The sequence below is a fragment of the Oreochromis niloticus genome, linkage group LG13, assembly GCF_001858045.2.
Source record: "Oreochromis niloticus isolate F11D_XX linkage group LG13, O_niloticus_UMD_NMBU, whole genome shotgun sequence".
In the NCBI taxonomy this organism is placed as follows: domain Eukaryota; kingdom Metazoa; phylum Chordata; class Actinopteri; order Cichliformes; family Cichlidae; genus Oreochromis; species Oreochromis niloticus.
Genome location: NC_031978.2, coordinates 17,141,580 through 17,159,315, shown reverse-complemented (window position 1 = coordinate 17,159,315; position 17,736 = coordinate 17,141,580). Strand labels below are relative to the sequence as shown.

The window sequence follows — 17,736 nt, the reverse complement described above, 5'->3', positions numbered from 1 at the left end:
CCACTCGTCTCTTTTTATGCTTTAATACTGCTGCAAGCCACCACCTTGACAGTTTTATCGCAGTTTTCTCTTAATCTTCTGTGCCAGACACTTGCTTGTTCAGGAGGGTGCTCTTGGAGCCCTATAAGGCTGTCATCATTTCATTTCTTACTTCTGATTAATATGTTTACTCACTGTGGCTGTCAGGCCTGCATGCTTCTGACCCATCTTGGTACAAATATGCACAGGGCTTTTGAAAAGTGCACAAATACTGACATGATTACAATACTTGATATCCTGCGCATGTTTACAGTGATATTACTAATGCAGGAGAATTAGAGGACTGTGATCCTCCTCTGGGAGGTTTGAAAAAGGAAGTTGGGAAGAATGAAGCTATTAGGCTGCTTCTAAGAAGTATCAGCAGCTGCTGGACCAGGGAGAGAACAGTAGATAATATTGTGTGTGCTGCAAGATGTTGTGTAGTGTCTGTGCTTCATAAATGTCACCATTCATCACCAGAGTAGGACACAGACTTTCCAGTAACAATATGACCACAGTGAGTCTAGTGTTTCTCACTTTTTAATATGTATTTGGAGTTTCCTGTAATAAACACTGATCACTGACTGCATTAGACTACTGTGTAATATTTTGTAGATTTCCCCTTTTTCACCCAAACAGCCCCTCTCCTAAGTCAGGGCATTGACACGTGACCTCTGTGGGTGTTGTGTGGTTTAGGGGTGGAGTCTCAGTGGATCAGCCCTGTTCTGGCACATCCCCCAGATGCTCTTGCATTGAGAGCTGAGGAGTTTGGAAGCTGGGGTGGCCTTTGTTGTGTTATTTGAGCCATGCCATAACAGTTTTAGCAGTGTGACATCATGCCGATGGGAGATGCTGTTCCTTTGGGCACTGGTATGAAGGGCTGGAACAATGTTTACATGGGTGGTAAGTGTCACTGTAGCATGATGAATCCAAGGACTAAAGGTTCTCGAGCAGAATAATGCCCGTGTAACAAATTATTCAGTGTTACTAACTTCACCTTTCAGTGCTTTTTGATCATTGTTTGGGTCTGTATTAGCTTCTGACCTGACTTATCTGCCCCTTCACCTAAAGATGCATTAATGTAATTATATTATTTGTGGAGACGTTCAATCTTCACCCACTGGCTGTGGGTAAAATAGAGCCATTCTGTCTGGCAGTCTACACAAATGAGCTGAACTCCCCACTAGAGGGAAATGCAGAGCAAGGTAGATATGTTTAGTTGTCAGGTGGACTCACTAGCTTCATAAAATTCTTTCTCTAAGATTTACACCTTAAGGAGAAGAGAGCGTCATCCACAGGGAGCTTTTCTACACGACTATCAAGATTTTAAATTGCTAGAGGCTCTCCCGCTCTGATCTTGAGCAAACTGACTGAATGCACTTGTTTTGCAGGTCTGCCATCTTGTCAGCCCACAGAGTAGGCATACCTCCTTTAATGTGTTAGCTTTCATCTTGGCTTCATGGACATTTGTGAAAGCTTTACAACGAGTTCTGATGATGTGTAATTACAACAGGACAGAAGAAGAGAAATATTGATAGATAAAACTTAAATTATATGAAAAATGTAAACAAATAATGCTCAAAATTATGTTTTGATGAACGATGAAATTACATCTTAGGATCCTTTCCTGTCCATCAGTGATTGAATGATGAAGAAGTAGAAGATGCTAATTATTGTTATGATGATATGATTATGAAAGTGTACGCTGTCCCAAAAAACACCCCGTAAAGCTTTTACAAGCAGCTGCTGCTCAAGAACTGCCCATCCAAGGCCTCCCTGCTGTTAAACTTATGCTGCCACCATAAGAGCGTGGAAAGACAATTAAAATCACGATTTATGAAATCTGCAAAAATATTTATATTCAGTAAACAAAAGCAGAGGAATAAATAAAATTTGATTCCCTAGAAAAAAGCTAGATAAATATAACTGTTTATTTCAAAACATACACACTTTTAAAAACCTAAAAATACACCTCATCCATTATCAGTGTCTTTCTGTCACTCAAGTGCAAATACCCAAACAGTCACTGTGGCATAACAGTAAACTGGGGTTATTCCCCTTCTTTTAGACAGAACAGTCAAACCATAGCTGTCTCCAGCAGTTTGCTCAGCCTTGGATGCAGAAACCAAACAAATGTTTTGTGGACAAATCACAGCTGAAATGAAGCTTGACATCCTGATCTGTTTCAGTCTGGCTTTAACAACATCATCTACATGGTGCATCAGCTTACCAGAACAGTTTGCATGTCATTTGATTTGGACTCTGTCTAGCACATGAGCATTTCCTTAACAAACATCTTTCCTCCACCCTATACTATTCAGTTTTGGGGTTTTTTACTATTTACTATTTTACAGTATATTAATTATGTATTTTTGAAATTATAAATTTGTGCAGTTAATAAAAATTCCACTACTTGAAATATGTGTGTAATGGTTTAAACATTTGTCTAACAAGAGAAAGATTCCTCAGTTTAATCCTGGGAAGGAGGCACAAATTCTTTTGTGGTTGCATCAGGAAGGGCATGTGGTGTAAAAGATGGTCATTAAAGTTTAAAAGAATTGATTTCATACTGTGCAGTTCAAAGAAAAGTTCCAGTCTTTCAGATAGAACAAGTAAATCAATCATTTGGGAAACAGCTAAAGGGTTATGATGCTGCTACAACCTTCGAGACAACATAAAAAAGTCAGAAATGCAGTGAAACAGCACCATAACTGTACAGATGCTTTGACCTGGATGTGGCTGCTTAAAGTAGCAGTGTTCACATCTGTCTGGCTCCATCAGGAGCATAACAGATGACACAACAAAAACAATAACGGGGAGAGCAGGACTGCATTTCCCAATAGGACTGATCGGGACACCGAAAACAGGAGCGGACTGAAACACGGGTGAAAGTGATCAAGACAATCAGACAGGAAGCAAAACAAAGACACAAGAGAAAACAATCAGAATGAAACAGGAAATGAACAGCAACCATAACTGAAATAAGGAGTCACTGAAACATGAAGGAACATGTATGAACGTAAACATATATGAACTTTTTGGGGGGAATGTCGAAAGACAGTGCTATAAAGACAGAAAAAATTGAAAGGAATGAAGTGAAACTAATGCAAAGACAGCAAGAGATTCAGTATCATGAAACTAAAAGTTCTCACAAGAAGAAGAAAACAGGAAATTCAGGAGTCTTACTTCAGGAACACTTGAAACAAGACTCATAATATACTAGAATAATAAAGAAATTAAATCAGAAACCTGAAATTACAACAAACAAAACATTAAAACAGAGATAAACACCAAACATACTCAGCCTCAAATAAAAGAAGCCAAAACAGAAAAAACATGAAACCCTAGAGACATCTTAAATGCAGCATCTTTATCCAAAATCTGTTTTATCCAGCATTACTGTTGCCTTCAAAGATATCCATGTTATAAATGTTATGAGCATCAGTGCACTCCCATTCCATCAGAGAGGCTGAGTTTTGGAACTGTGTCAAATACCTCTGTCCTCTTTAGCCTAGAGGATCAGATCAGATCTGATCTCCGGCTCACTCGGGCCACTTCGGAGGCGGGGTGCCCTCGGCCTCTCGGCCCGGGGCTCGGTCACTCAGGCACAGCTGGCTGCCGGCGGAGCTCACGGGCACGTCACTGCAACCCCCCTGGCTTCTGCTCCGTGGCTGCTGAGTGACCCCTCATCTGGGACTCTCCTCAGCTCCTTCTGGGATAGTGACGCAGCTGCCCCTCTGTTGGTCTTCCTTGGTCTCGTGTTCTGGGGGCCTCTGGACGTCTGGAGTTTTGATCTCCTCCATACCTGCGTCATGCCCTGGAGGACGGGGCAGTGGCCCCCCACACCCTCTAGCAGATCATTACATGAAGGAAAACAAGCGCGTCCATGCTCACAGGTGTACACACAGGTGATCACACACAAACTACACCCTTTTTGGCTCTTACCTCAAAGCACACTGTGCGCTGTCGATCTTACGTACTGCACAATAATGTTTAATATTTAGTATTTACTGTCATATTCCCATAGATCATTGTGATGTTGTTTATTACTCTCGTTTTCTTCTGCTTGCTTTCTTTTTTCTTTCTCAACAGGTGATCCAGGTGATCGATATATGTATTTTTTGTCTGCTTATTCTGTTGGTTTTTGGTTTTTTGCCCTTTTTCCCCGTCCCTCTTCCCCGCTGTTTTTCTTTCCCTCTTTCTTTCTCCCCTTTCCTTCCCCCAGTCAAGTCTGTCCCGTATTCAGCAAGTGAAAATAAAATAAACAATAAAAGGTGAATCAAATGGACCATTATGGCAAGGCTGGGATGGTCCATTTGGTAAAGTAAATCCGTTGGGCATCTTTCTTCGCCTTTAGACAATAATTCTGATGGCAAAAGAACCAAACGGGACAGGTTAAAAAAAAAAAAAAGATCTGATCTTTAAAAGTTGTTCCATGGTACAGTTTTCCACTTAACTTTATCCCATGCAGTGATTCACACTATAGAAACATGTCTGTTTTTAAAAAAAAAAAACAATCAAGGTGAGCTTCAATACAGCTGTACTGTGGGTGTCATGATCTGTGTGTGGCAGGCAGGAAGGGAGGACCCAAATGCAGACTCCAGGATGCGAAACTTAAACTAAAAAAACTCAGCTTTATTGCTGGCACAAAACCAAACTGGAAAAAACTATGACCAGAACACACAGGTGTGTATGAGAGAGATTGTGACGCTTTACAGAAGACAACAAAAGGCTTAAATACACAGGGAATGACGAGGGAACAGGAAACTCATGGGGAAGACAGCTGGGGCAAATAACACACAAGACAGAGGACATAAAGCTAAACATAACACATGAGACAAGGTACCTTCAAAGTAAGAGAAGCAAAGCAAAACATAGCGCACACAGACAGGAGACTACCAAAGTAAAACAGGGAGTAACGGGAACACACGCACAGAGGCTCAGACAGACACACAGAGACATGACCCTTGAAACATGGATAACATAATAGGCAGGGAGAACCATATTAAAACACGAGGGAAGCAAGACAAGCACTCACAACCAAGATAATCATAGCCACACAGAGGGCGAGACAGAGGGCAAAGTTACAAGAGGGAATCTAATAATCAAAAAACTAAAAAGAATAACCTAGGTACTATAAAATCAACTTAAGACTACCAAAGAGGACTTAAACATAAAACATAATACAAAATGACAAAAATACAGGAAAACTCAAACTGCTGGGTCAAATGACCCAGGATCATAACAGTGGGTTTGTTTCCTAATTCATGCACAGAAAAAAATGACCGTATTAGTGAGACTGCCCAGGACTCTGAGTACTACACTTAATCACTGACAGGATAAAATGGGATTTTCATCATCATCATCATCATCATCATCATTTATTTATATAGCACTTTAAAAACACACCTGGTAGACCAAAGTGCTGTACAATACAAATATAAATATAGTAATAAGACAGCACAAACCAGACATAGCAATAAAACTAATAAAAATGTCAGTTACCCACAGAGTTAAAAGCCAGGGAATTAAAATAGGTTTTTAATAAGGACTTAAAAACTGGCACTGATGTAGCCTGTCTAATATGGAGAGGAAGGTTATTCCAAAGCATCGGCGCAGCAACAGAGAATGCTCAGTCTCCTCTAAGTTTCAGCCGTGACTTTGGCTGAAACAACTGCTCAGCTGACCGAAGGGAGCGAATGGGGACATGGGGCTTCAACAAGTCAGACAAATAAACAGGTGCCAGACCATTTAGAGATTTAAAAACCAATAAAAGGACTTTAAAACAGATCCTAAATTCAACTGGAAGCCAATGTAGAGAGGCCAAAATCGGAGTGATGTGGTCAAATTTCCTTCTGCCAGTTAAAAATCGTGCCCAACTCCTATTAAAAGAGAATTGCAATAATCTAAACATGAAGTAATAAAGGCATGAATAACACTTTCCAAGTCACAAAGTGACGCTTCCAAGTCACGCTTGGAAAGAAAGGGCTTAACCTTCGTTAAACGTCTGAGGTGATAGAATGCTGATTTTACCACCCCATTTACATGGTCATCAAAGGTAAGTGCAGAATCAGTTTTTACTCCGAGATTTGTGATCGAACTCTTTAGTTGGGAAGTTAAAGCCGCAAGATCAACATCTGGAGCGTGAGAAAAACAATTTGGGCCAAATAAGATCGCTTCTGTCTTCCGATCATTAAAATTTAAAAAGTTTTTTGCCATCCATGCTTTAACATCACTAAGGCAGTCAAGCAAAGGTCGACTTGGGAGACTATCAGAATGACTAAAAGGTAAATAAAGCTGGCAGTCATCTGCATATAGATGGAATGACACTTTATGTTTCCGGAAAATCGCACCAAGAGGCAAAAGGTACAGTGAAAACAATAATGGCCCAAGAATAGATCCCTGTGGCACACCCCAAAGCAGAGGGGCCACAGAGGATGAAGCCGACCCCAACTTAACACAAAAGGTCCTATTTGAGAGATAGGACTTTAACCACAAAAGTGCCGAACCAGAAATTCCCACATAGTGCTGTAAGCGGGAGATCAGCAAATCGTGATCCACTGTGTTGAATGCAGCGGTCATGTCCAACGAGACCAGCACTGCATATTTACTACGGTCTGTCGCTATCAGAATGTCATTCATAACTTTTACGAGGGCTGTCTCCGTACTGTGAAATGGCTTAAAGCCAGACTGAAAGATTTCCGACAATTGAGAGTCATTCAAATAGTCCATCAACTGAGTATAAACAATCCTTTCCAGAATCTTATTTAGAAAGGGAAGCTTAGAGGTGGGTCTAAAATCTGATATGACTGAACTGTCTAAGCCTGGTTTCTTAAGTAAAGGATGTATGACTGCATGCTTAAACTCCCTAGGTACTTGACCAGACAAAAGACTATTAATAATGTTCAGAATGTGTGGTCCGATGGTAGGAAATACCTTTTTGAGAAAACGGGGAGGAACAATGTCATTTGGAGAGCCACACGGTTTAGCATTCAACACAAGTTTCTCTAAATCAGATAAAACAATTGGTAGAAAAGCAGAGAACAAACTTGAACAAAAACCATGCGTGGCTGGGTCAGCAATAGATAGAGTCGGAGGTCTCAAACTAGCAACCTTGTCCACAAAATAATTAAGAAACTTATTGCACATAACCGCAGAAGAGTGCAAAAGAACATAGCCTTCTGTATTAAGTACAGAATTTATAGAGTTATATAGAACACGAGGGTTATGCGAGCTGGCAGCAATAAGTTGGGAAAAATAGGAGTGCTTGGCAGCCTTTACTGCTCTCTGATAGACTTTCCAGCTAGTCTTAAGAGTTTCCAGAGAGACATACAGCCTATCTTTTTTCCACCGTCTTCTACATTCTTTTCTAGCGGCTCTGGTAAAATCAGTTAGCCAAGGACTAGCCTTTGGCTTACACTGTCTGAATCTTAAAGGAGCGACAACGTCGAGGACAGATTTACAAGCAGAATCCAAATAAGAAACTAATCCATCTGAGGTGGACAACTCAGGAGGGTAAGAAATACGTTGGTCAAACAACATGGAAAACCGCTCGGCAGTATCTGAGCCAAAAGCACGATAACATTGAGCAGGTACAGCCTGTTTAACAACAGGGTTAAAAAGAACAATGTCACATAAAATAGGCATATGGTCAGAGAACACCGCATCCTCGACGAGGACATTACGGACAGATAAACCATGTGGTAAAACCAAGTCCAGTGTGTGACCACGTTCTTGAGTGGCACCTCAAGACCTGCAGAGTGGACTCTGAAAACTCTTGTAGGGAGACAAACAGACCTTTGTTAACATGATCTGGGTCTGAGAGACAAAATTCAATTCAAACAAGACAAAAAAAATCCCCACATACATAGATAGATAGATAGATAGATAGATAGATAGCTAGATAGATAGATAGATAGAATTGGCATAATAATATTGTTATAAAGCTAATAATAATGTGCGCAGCTGCAATTGCAGTTATATGACCCCCTATGTATTTTTGTAAGATACATGTTTGTAGACCGAAAAATACAAAAACACAAAAGATGTTTTCAAAATAACATTTTCAGTTTTCACAGTTTTCCTTCTTTAGCCCTCAAGAACCTTTTGGAAACACTGCTTTTGACAGTAATGCGGAATCCTGTAGGTGTTGCATTCACACGCTTTGTCTTATATGTGACGTGCACGGTATGTTGTACATCAAAAGCCACCATTTGCACTATTTCAGGGATGTCAAACTTAATGTCTGGCGTCCAAATTCAGCCTGGCAAAGACTCTAATCTGGCCCACTGCGAGGCTTTAAAAAATTTGAACTGTGTTATCAAGCTTTATAGCCTAATGAAAAAGACCTCCACCACAGCCGTTCATACTACAGTAAAGTAATGAACAAATATATGAACAATTAAAGAACCGAGAAAATCCCTGTTTTTTCACTACTATAGAAAAAAACATGTTCTGTTTTATATTTACAAGACAATCTGACAAGCTACTAGAACGTTTTCTGTAATTTTTTTACATTTATTTCTTACAATTTCTTACCATGACCAGAGTCATGCTGACAGATTCCTTCAATTTAATACAGCAGCATTTCTTAGTCATGTAGGAAAATAAGACATACGGTTGAAATTGAACTTCTTTTTCTTATATTAAGATATCTCAAATGTGTATTTAGACTTCTTTACACAGAGAGAAAGAGGAGTTTCACTGGTGTGGCCCACTAAAGATGAAAGTGGGCTGTATGTGGCCCCGCAATGTAAAATGAGTTTGAGATCCCTGCTCTGTTTGACATGATTATGGATATATTCCCAGTGTTCACCCACTGGTGGGCCTTTTTCTCACTGGAAACACAACTGAGCCACAGCAGCGCTTGCGCCAGCTGTTCTTGAACTGGCAGACTGAGTAGAGGATGGGATTGAGCGCTGAATTTGCCAGAGTGAACGTCACCACCCAGAAGAACATGGTGGAAGAGACATATATGTGACCCTGTATGTTGTGGGCCAGTATGACGAAGGTGATAATGAAAATAGGGCTCCACATGACTAAGAAAGAAAGCACCAAGACCAGCATAGTACGGAAGAGCTTCATATCCTGGCGGGAGACGTAGTAGTGAGGAGAGTCTCCATTGGGGTGCTGACGGTCTCTGGGTCGGAGCCTTAACCTGCAATTTTTAGCAATCTGGAACAGAAATACAATATTTGATACAATGCCAACACCTGTGGTTACAGAGACATGATGAAACCATTTACATACCCTGATTGATCTGCATATGGATTTACACATGGAGCATGGAAACAGTTTTATTTGTCTCATCCATAAAGTCTAATGAGCGCTAAAATCAATTTGCAGCTGGTCACCATGTTCTTCTGTTCTCGGTGTAACACTCATGGACACATTGGCAGAACTGGTTGCCCAGTTTAGTGTTTACAGTTGATAGCGGAGAGTACTGAATGTACACACAAGGGTAATAATTAGTGAGCGCACATTATTTTCCCCATGGTGACAGAGAAATGTCTAAGAAATCAGGATATCCATGCATTAATTCAAGGAAGAATGCTTATTAAATTAATAATATAAGTATAATAACAGCTGGAAAAAGAAATTGAAGTGGCCAAAAACCATTTTTAGTTTAAAAATTAAGCTAACTCATGTATATTTCTATGTCTTCTTGTAAGAAACCTGTAAATTGAGAAAATAGTAAATTCAGAGCTGGATTTTTACAATTTGCGTTAGAAGCATAAAAACAGACAACTGATCTGTCTTTCTCCTCACTGCCTGCCATCTTTAGCAAAGACAGCATTAACCCACCTGCAATATTTTGCTGTAACTAACCAGAATGATGAGTCCTGGGAAAAGGAAGCACAGGGCAGTGAAGACTACGTTCCACACAATCTCCCCTGCTGGGTCAGGCCACTTGAGAGTACAGATGTGACCGTGTTCCTGCGGAGAAAATATTAAAACACAAACATAGGCATGGGTTTATTGTAGAAATATTTCCTCTTTCTTAAATTCATCCATACCAGCTTTGGGAAATCCACTTCCATCACAGTGAAGAACAGACTGAGGGGGAGGGAGGTGAGTGCAGAGAAAGCCCAGATGAAGACGAGGGTCACAGTCACCATCCTGGGAGCCAGACTTGGCACAGTCTGCAGCCGGAGAATAGCCTGGACTCTCTCCACACTGATTGAGGCCAAGGTTGTGATGGCGACACAGCCACTCATACAGATGACATAGAGCAATGTGTGGCAGGCTGCATATCCCAGCTCCCAGGACACGGTCCAACGCACTGTCACAATCAGCGGGATCATGCTGACAAACAGCAGATCAGCCACGAACAAGTTGAGAGTCAGGATCGTCTTATTGGCCAGCAGCCTGCGTTCACAGGTTACCAGGACTGCAGCTCCTGCATTTGCAGCTACAGAGACCAGAAAGACTGCACTGATAGCTGTGGTCTCCATAATAGTGGTAGCAACCTGATTTGAGTGGTGCAGCTCAGAGAAGAAAGAAAAATAAGTCAAGTTTCTCAAGTGAAGGGAATGAATGTGAAGGTCTGTATCCATGCAGGCTGAAAAGGGACTAAATGTGAAATGCACACACTGCTCACTCCTGCAGACAAACAGAAAAATGAATGTCGACAGATGCTGATAAGAAGTAAAAGGGAGGAGAAAGGGTGGGTGGAGACTAGACTTTCTGATGCTGTTTGCTCTGCAATGCTTAAAAGGAAGTCTTCGCATTTGCATTTTCAACCAATTCTCTGCTGTAACTTTATCTTGCAAAACTCTTTCTGCACTTTTTCAAAATTAATATACACATTGGCTCACCTCCTCAAGAGATTTCGACCTTCAACACATTAAAGATAATTTGAGGTTGTTTTTTTTAACGTGTTTTGATTCAGTATCTGTAGTACAATCAGCAGGAGATGCTCAGGAATACCTTCAGTCATAAATGACCTGTTCTGATCTTACTACACGCCACTTTCACTTACTCCAGGATAATGTATGAGGTAGCGCAGACTTTCTCAGTAGAGACATTCATTTCTATCCGGTCTTTAAGTGATGACGTGATGATCTGCTTACTCAAATTTGGACATAAAAACACGAATTTGGTTTGTTGTTTACCTAATAAATAACAACATATCTTTTTTAGCTTTAAAATATTTTTTGACAAATTTCTAAAATATGTGTGTTTTCTTGTTTTTAATGACAAGTGGTCTGAGAAATTTGTTAAGTGCTGCACTTTGGAAATATTTCTTTCTAAATTGATTTTATTTTGCTCTTTTCACTGCCTTCTGTGATAAGCACATAGAGTTTACATGTAATAAAATGTGCCATAGAAATAAACCTACCACTGACATTTGCTAAAACACTTCCTGCTAAAAAGCAGCAACACTCAAAACATCAAATAGTTGCTTGTATATTTGTATATATCAGTTGAAACCAAAAATAATTTGCGTGTATCAAAAAAAGATCAATATCAGTAGATTTATTACATGGAGCACAGTCTCTACAGAGTATTTAAACCAAACTTCGAACAATTTTCCATCTAATAATTGTTTATTTTGTACAAAAACATGCAAGGTGTTATTCCCCTGCAATCCCTCCACATCCAGCACAGCTGGTGTGCTAGTCCAGTCCAGATGATACAAGGCCAGTTTAGGGAGACAATCTGTAAATACTATAGAATGAAGGCAAGATGTAGCCCTTTACATAGTGCATTTATTGCTAATTACAGATTTCAAGCAGCTGCAACAGTATGCTGCCAAGAGCTGTAAGCAGCTGCAGCTGCTTGGCTGTGCTGGATGAAGCAGAGATTGCTCCAAGCTCAGTTACATTTCTGGGGAAATCTTTGCTGTTATGTTTAATCAAAGCTTTGAGGATTCGTTTCAAACACAGCTTAAGCAACTTGTCACTTTAATTTATCAAAATAACTTGAATTTAACAACCAATCCATCTTAAAGAAGATGCAGAATTAAAGAGCTTCCAGGCTCAGTTTAGACAGATTTCTAGATGGTTCATCAGTTCTCGGTGGTGACTGACTGGATACTCGGCCTGGCAGACGGGACACTCCAGGAAGCTTTCATTCATCAAGTTGCTGTGAGGCGAGGACGTCAGGCTGGGTCTGGAGAACTGGGACAGGGGAGGGTTCGTTTCACCTGAGCTCTGATCCGGCTCCTCTCTCTAACATAAACAACATCATCCATCAGTTAGACTATAGTCCTGGGATTAAAAAAAACTAACAAAAAAATGAAAACTGCTAAATTTATTCCAAAGTAAATTTTAAAGCTACACTAATAACTATTTTTTACAATAACAGAGTAGGCTGAGTATGAAAGGTGCTGCCTTTCAACTTGATTTTACAACTTGAATTTGTTTTGAATCTGTTTGCTATAACTGTGGTTCATGCAGAAAATTATCAATGGAAGAAGGCAAATAAAAACACAACTCCAAATGAAAATTAGTGTTGCCTGCAACACTGAATTGGTTAAAAAAAACAAAACAAATACTGGCGGCTGCCAGTGCTACCCCTCAGCCTCCTAGTAGACAAACCTATGGTATCAATTTAAAACTCCTAGGTGATTACCTTCTTAAGTTATTACAAGGTTTTAAGAAAACTTGACCTCTGATCTTGAGGTCGAGATTACTGACATTTTTACTCCACTCCACAATATTTAGTAGATGCACCTAAGGTAAAAATGTCTAAATCCTGCGTTGCCTTGTTCTTGAGTTATCACGTTCAGAAACGTTGGCGTCCACACCATGCATGATGGGGTGGGCACTCTTTATCCATTAAAGGCTGAGGGGTAAAAACTCTATTAATGCAGCTTTAAGTTTGATCACAGATCAATCTCATCATCCTCTGATAAGATACTGATGCCAACCTTTAACCGCTTTGCCACATCGCCTTTTCCTTTTTGCAATGCCTTCAGAACTTTGACCATTTGCTTCTTTAAATAAGAGCAATTTTGCCTCTCATCCTCAAGGTCTTGTGAAGAAATCTGGATCTAAAATGTAAAAAATTGTCACTGCGATAAACTGAATGAATAACACTATAATAAAAGAGATAATGTGTGGCTTTAGAAGGCAGGCACAGACAAAACAGAGCACAGTGTGTTTGCATACTGCTCTGATTCCTACATGAGTCAAGCTTTTAATCTCCAAAAGACTTATTAAAAAACACAAACTGGTCATCCTCTGTGCATTGTCATTAATCTGGGCCATCATTAACCATGGGTAAATCAGCAACACGAAACTGCGAAAACAAACAGAAAGTAAATGTGCCTGTCATACCTGTCGCTCTAGGTCTGCAATCTTTTCCTGGTCTGCATGGTGACGATTTAACATAAACCTCTGAAAGAGATTCGCCTGATTGGAGAGTAATTTTTCTGTGATTTCATTGGCTCTTTCTTCCCTCATGTGAGCACATTAAGATTTTTACTTTTTACCTGCAGCTCAGCGTTTTCCGACCTTCTTTTCTCATCATCCAGCACGCCCTGGAGGACTTTGCTCTCATCTCTCTGTTGTTGCTCTTCATCCTCAGGGCAATTCTGCACTTCCTGTGTGCTTCTGCTCAACCTTTCAGCTTGCAGCTGCTGTTCGAGCTCCTCCACTTCCCTTTCTCTTTCCTTGCACCTACAGATCAGTTTTGCCTGTCAAATAGCTAACCACCAACTTAAATGGAAACATATAATCCATTACAGCCATTCTCAAACTTCAGACTGCTGACCATTTTAAAGTATAAAGATAACCTGTCTGCTTTTGTTTTTGGTATCAAAAAAAGGCAGAAAATAAAGAATTTGTCAGTTTTAAATCGCATGGCTTTCGTCAAGTAGTTCTTAAAGTTAATCCACTTTTAATGGATTATTTAATTGGAATTATAAAATAAGTAAAACTACTGACAATTATAAAATATATTTTCAAAATGTAACAAGTAACGCCTGGTAGCCCACCTGCAATACCGCTACAGTCCACCAGAGGGCTGCAGTCCACACTTTGCCAATTACTGATCTATTTTTTATGCCTCGATTTTTCAAACATACCAATTTTGGGTGATCATCAGATTTTGGTGGGTCACTTCAACTCGTTCCCTCAGTACCTCCAGTTCATCCTTGGCTTTCTGGAGGAGTCTTTCATAATGCTCCTGCATCTGGCTTATTTTCTCTTTCTCTACAATAAAAAAAAGAAATCAAAAATTAAAAGCAGAAGTGGGAAACAAAAGGATGTCTACTCAGATGTGTGCCATGTGGTATTAAAAAAATAAATGAAGCACATGAGGACACATTCTGTTACAGTGGGCTACTATTGGACAATCATGATATCTTAAAACTTGTTGTGACAGACTGCTGCCCCTTGTCGCCCCAGTGGTGAGTGTCTGCTGCCCACTATCCTCTTGGCTCACCGTCTGAATGGTCCTCATTGTGCTGCTGTGAACGGGCCTGATTGGCTTCATTCAGCTGCTTCTCCAGCCATAACATTCTGGCCAGAATTGCCCTCACATAGGCCTCTCTCTGCTGGTCATACTCCAGCCACTGCTTGTTTTTTTCCAAGGCCTCAGGGCATTGAATGAAAGAATGACAAGCACATAAAAGAAAAGACAGAAACAGATCTGTGCCAGAAAGATGTCTCCAAAGCACAAACACTTAGTACGACATGTATACTGTAGCCTGACTTGTAAGTAAAAACGGACTAAAAGAAGATTAAGGCGAACTAGGAGTGGATAGAAAAACACAGGGGGTGTTTTCCAGCTGTGCCAAGAAAACACTTACATCTCTGAGATGAATTTGGACCTCTGCCACAGCTTCATTACTCGTGGAAACCTGTTCATCAGCTGTGGAGTCCTACCAGAGAGATCAGAAAGACACAAAATAATACTGCACATTTGAAAATGATAAATTCATATTAACAGTCTCTTAGTTGCTACGATAAAAAGCAAAAGCTAGCTGGCAGGCAGGACAGTTCAAAAAAGATCCATAACATCACTATGATGACTATCATGGCTCTCAGTATCCTAATGCTAGTGAGACTGAAAAATAACTGCTGCTATCTAGTGATATAACTGGGGCAAGAAGGGCTTAATTAGCTAAACAGATGTTGGAAAGTCTAAGAGTAGTGTGAGCAGTGTGAAGGAAATAATCACATTCACATGACTGCTGCATCTGAAGCAGCACAGATGCAAATTTAACAAGCAATTAAAAATGCTCAACATTTACGAGACCTTTTCTTGTTTACTGGATTATAACAGAGAGACTGACAAACATTCATGCTCACATTCACACCTATTGTCAATTTAGAATCGCCAATCAAGGCCAAGCTACTGGATTCAAATCCAGGACCTTCTTAGTCTAAGGCGATGGTACTAACCACTCTGCTTCCACTATTTTCAGACAGCTTTCTTCCACCAGTAAACGCTCCCATTGCACCTACAGTGGACACGTCTGTCCACAACAGTCACCAGCTAGTGACATGCAGTGGAACTGTCTCAATGACACACTGGTCTATAAACAACGCTCCACTGACCCAGAATTCCTACTCTCAGGCATCTATCTCTATAAGAAGCTGGCGAGTATGACCCACTAAGCTTCATTGTGTTGACCAGTTGGGCAAAAATGTTTCAGGCCCCCTGGATGATACCAAGGTGCTTAGAAGATGATTTGATGTTGTTGGCGAGGGGGACAATTTAGTGACAGACATGCAAACACAAGATACTCAGTTTTGTCAGGATAAAGGAGGAGGACATTTGAAGATTTATTTTTTTAATGGTAGTGAAGCATTCATAGGGGTAGGAGAAGCTGTTGAGCATCCAGACTGCTAAACTAAAGGTCTGAGATAAAACTTACTCAGCTAATACAACTTCCCAAATACAAAGCTTCATAGGAAGAGACAGACATTGATGCCTGCCTTTCCAAGTGAATACAAAAGTCATGACTGACGTTTAAGGGGAGATGTTGGAAAGCTCAGCAGTGACCCCTTGTGGCAAAGGAATTATTTGCATTGACATCACCAGCTGTCCCCTGCAGCAGCAGGGCAACAAACTTGGCAAGCAATTAAGCATGCCTAACATGCACCAGACCTTTTTCTATGCTTTAACCAGACAATGCTATATGGTCTATAGATTTGAAGAAAAAGATGTACTGGGTTAAACAGAACTGTTTGTTTTTACCGCTTCCGACATTATAATCTCTAATTTGAAAATCCGCTATACCTGCTTCCCTGTAACTTTGTTCTCCACATACTGACACCTTGTTGAGATGACCTCAAGCTTCTCCTCGATTTCCTCAATCTCTCTGGAGTAACGGGATATGCTACTCACTGCATCCACTGGTCTCTTTTCTTTTTTACACAGCTGCTCAGAGGATGAAGCAGTTTTCTCATGTTTCGTCCTAAATTCCCGGGTACACTCGAGCCTTATGGCTTCAAGAGAGAGGAATCTCTGCATGGAGACACAACAAAACATCTTTTAAATATTGGCAGGATGTATTGATGCAAAAAAATAGTAAAAGTACTTAGACTAAGCAGTGTGAGCAGATTACCTCCACAAGCTTATTATGCTGCGACTGCTGATGGGTCAGCTCAGCCAGGGTCCTTTTCAGGTAGGCGTTCTCTTTCCTGAGGCTGCTGACAACCATGGCAAGCTCTGAGTTGAGCTTTTTCTTGAGAGAGCGCTTGTATTTAGATGCTGCCATCCCTGTTACCTGCTTACAAGTATCACAGGAGCAATGCTTCTTAGAATATAACATATAAAACATCAACAATACGAGCAGGATTACAGTACCTAATATTCATGAGCAAAGACAACTTCACCAAAGTTTGCTTTCTAAGCAGTAATTTTATAATTTGTTTGTAATGTATTGCATTGCAGCTAGTTGCTTTTGACTTTGAAACTTAGTGTATTTTTTTAAATATATATATATATATATATATATACATATATTTACTTATTCTTTATTTTATTTAAAGGTGTCTCTAATTTTATTAGAAACGCACCTACATCCCCACTACATGTAAGAAAAATTGAATTAAATAAATTCGGCATGAGCAAAGTGCTAACACCCCCTACATGTTAAAGTATATTTTTGCGTCTATCGCTAGTTAACAAGCTAACAGTTGACATGCTAACAAAATCGCTCTTACTTAAGAGTTAAATTGGATACTGAATATTGGTATTTCATATCTATAAAGTAACATTACTGTAATCATTAATCATGTAAAAAAAAAAAACCCGCTTATAATCGCCATAATCTATAAGGTTTTTGTTTGACAGAATTAAAGCTACTTTAGCTAGATAGCCAATGTTAAATAGCTAGTGTTACCATTTAGCTAACGTTATTATAACGGTATTGAAATATGACTGCTCATTTTAAAATAAATCTTATTTTCTCAAGGTATTGTTTTACCAAATCTGCTGAAACACCTACTGGGTTTATATTTTGTTACCTAAAGATGGTGGTGACTGTCAAATTGTGAAGTGGAATGAATAAGCCAACCCTTTACTTCTTCATCGCCCACTAGCGTGAAAACAGAGAAGAGGAGGAGCTCAGCGGAAAAAACTGGTGTTAAATAATAACAATATTGCCTTTCTATATGAATGTTTTTGCAGCTTATTAACTTTTAGTTTTAACATAAAAGTGCGTGGCTTTACTTAATAGAAGAAACGTTACTTTAAGCAAGTATTTAAAAAAATTGACTGCAGGGGAAGATGGCAGTACTTAGGCATCACCACAGAGTG

The 17,736-nt window shown here is 39.9% G+C and overlaps 2 protein-coding genes across 10 annotated transcripts; both read right to left on the bottom strand.

The window, feature by feature from the left end:
* Positions 1-8,829: 8,829 nt before the first annotated feature.
* LOC100711767 (free fatty acid receptor 4) lies at positions 8,830-10,472 on the bottom strand. The gene is made up of 3 exons (XM_013275533.2): positions 10,035-10,472; positions 9,823-9,954; positions 8,830-9,192 (listed from the first exon to the last, which is right to left on the bottom strand). The coding sequence occupies exons 1-3, from the start codon at positions 10,470-10,472 to the stop codon at positions 8,830-8,832; spliced, it is 933 nt and encodes a 310-aa protein (XP_013130987.2).
* A 1,008-nt stretch (positions 10,473-11,480) lies between these two features.
* On the bottom strand, positions 11,481-17,665 carry LOC100712032 (centrosomal protein of 55 kDa). Of its 9 annotated transcripts, none has more exons than XM_013275560.3 (10): positions 17,445-17,661; positions 16,541-16,702; positions 16,213-16,440; positions 14,777-14,848; positions 14,410-14,560; positions 14,051-14,177; positions 13,457-13,643; positions 13,302-13,361; positions 12,893-13,015; positions 11,481-12,191 (listed from the first exon to the last, which is right to left on the bottom strand). In XM_013275560.3, the coding sequence occupies exons 2-10, from the start codon at positions 16,691-16,693 to the stop codon at positions 12,000-12,002; spliced, it is 1,293 nt and encodes a 430-aa protein (XP_013131014.1). In that variant the 5' UTR covers positions 16,694-16,702; positions 17,445-17,661; the 3' UTR covers positions 11,481-11,999. The 9 variants fall into 9 exon arrangements, with proteins under 9 accessions (XP_013131014.1, XP_013131013.1, XP_013131012.1 ...); XM_013275559.3 differs by having other exon boundaries at positions 13,302-13,376; positions 17,426-17,660; XM_013275558.3 differs by having other exon boundaries at positions 13,302-13,376; positions 16,541-16,705; positions 17,445-17,660.
* Between the last annotated feature and the right edge of the window lie 71 nt (positions 17,666-17,736).

Excerpts from the sequence above, each read along its gene's own strand:
- LOC100711767 (XM_013275533.2), bottom strand. The coding sequence starts at position 10,472 with ATGGAGACCACAGCTATCAGTGCAGTCTTTCTGGTCTCTGTAGCTGCA. Across the intron at positions 9,955-10,034 it reads AAGTGGATTTCCCAAAGCTG|GAACACGGTCACATCTGTAC; the intron begins GTATGGATGAAT and ends TTTTCTCCGCAG. Across the intron at positions 9,193-9,822 it reads GTTACAGCAAAATATTGCAG|ATTGCTAAAAATTGCAGGTT; the intron begins GTGGGTTAATGC and ends TTTCTGTTCCAG.
- LOC100712032 (XM_013275559.3), bottom strand. The coding sequence starts at position 16,693 with ATGGCAGCATCTAAATACAAGCGCTCTCTCAAGAAAAAGCTCAACTCA. Across the intron at positions 16,441-16,540 it reads AGCATAATAAGCTTGTGGAG|AGATTCCTCTCTCTTGAAGC; the intron begins GTAATCTGCTCA and ends GTCTCCATGCAG. Across the intron at positions 14,561-14,776 it reads TCCAAATTCATCTCAGAGAT|GCCTTGGAAAAAAACAAGCA; the intron begins GTAAGTGTTTTC and ends CAATGCCCTGAG.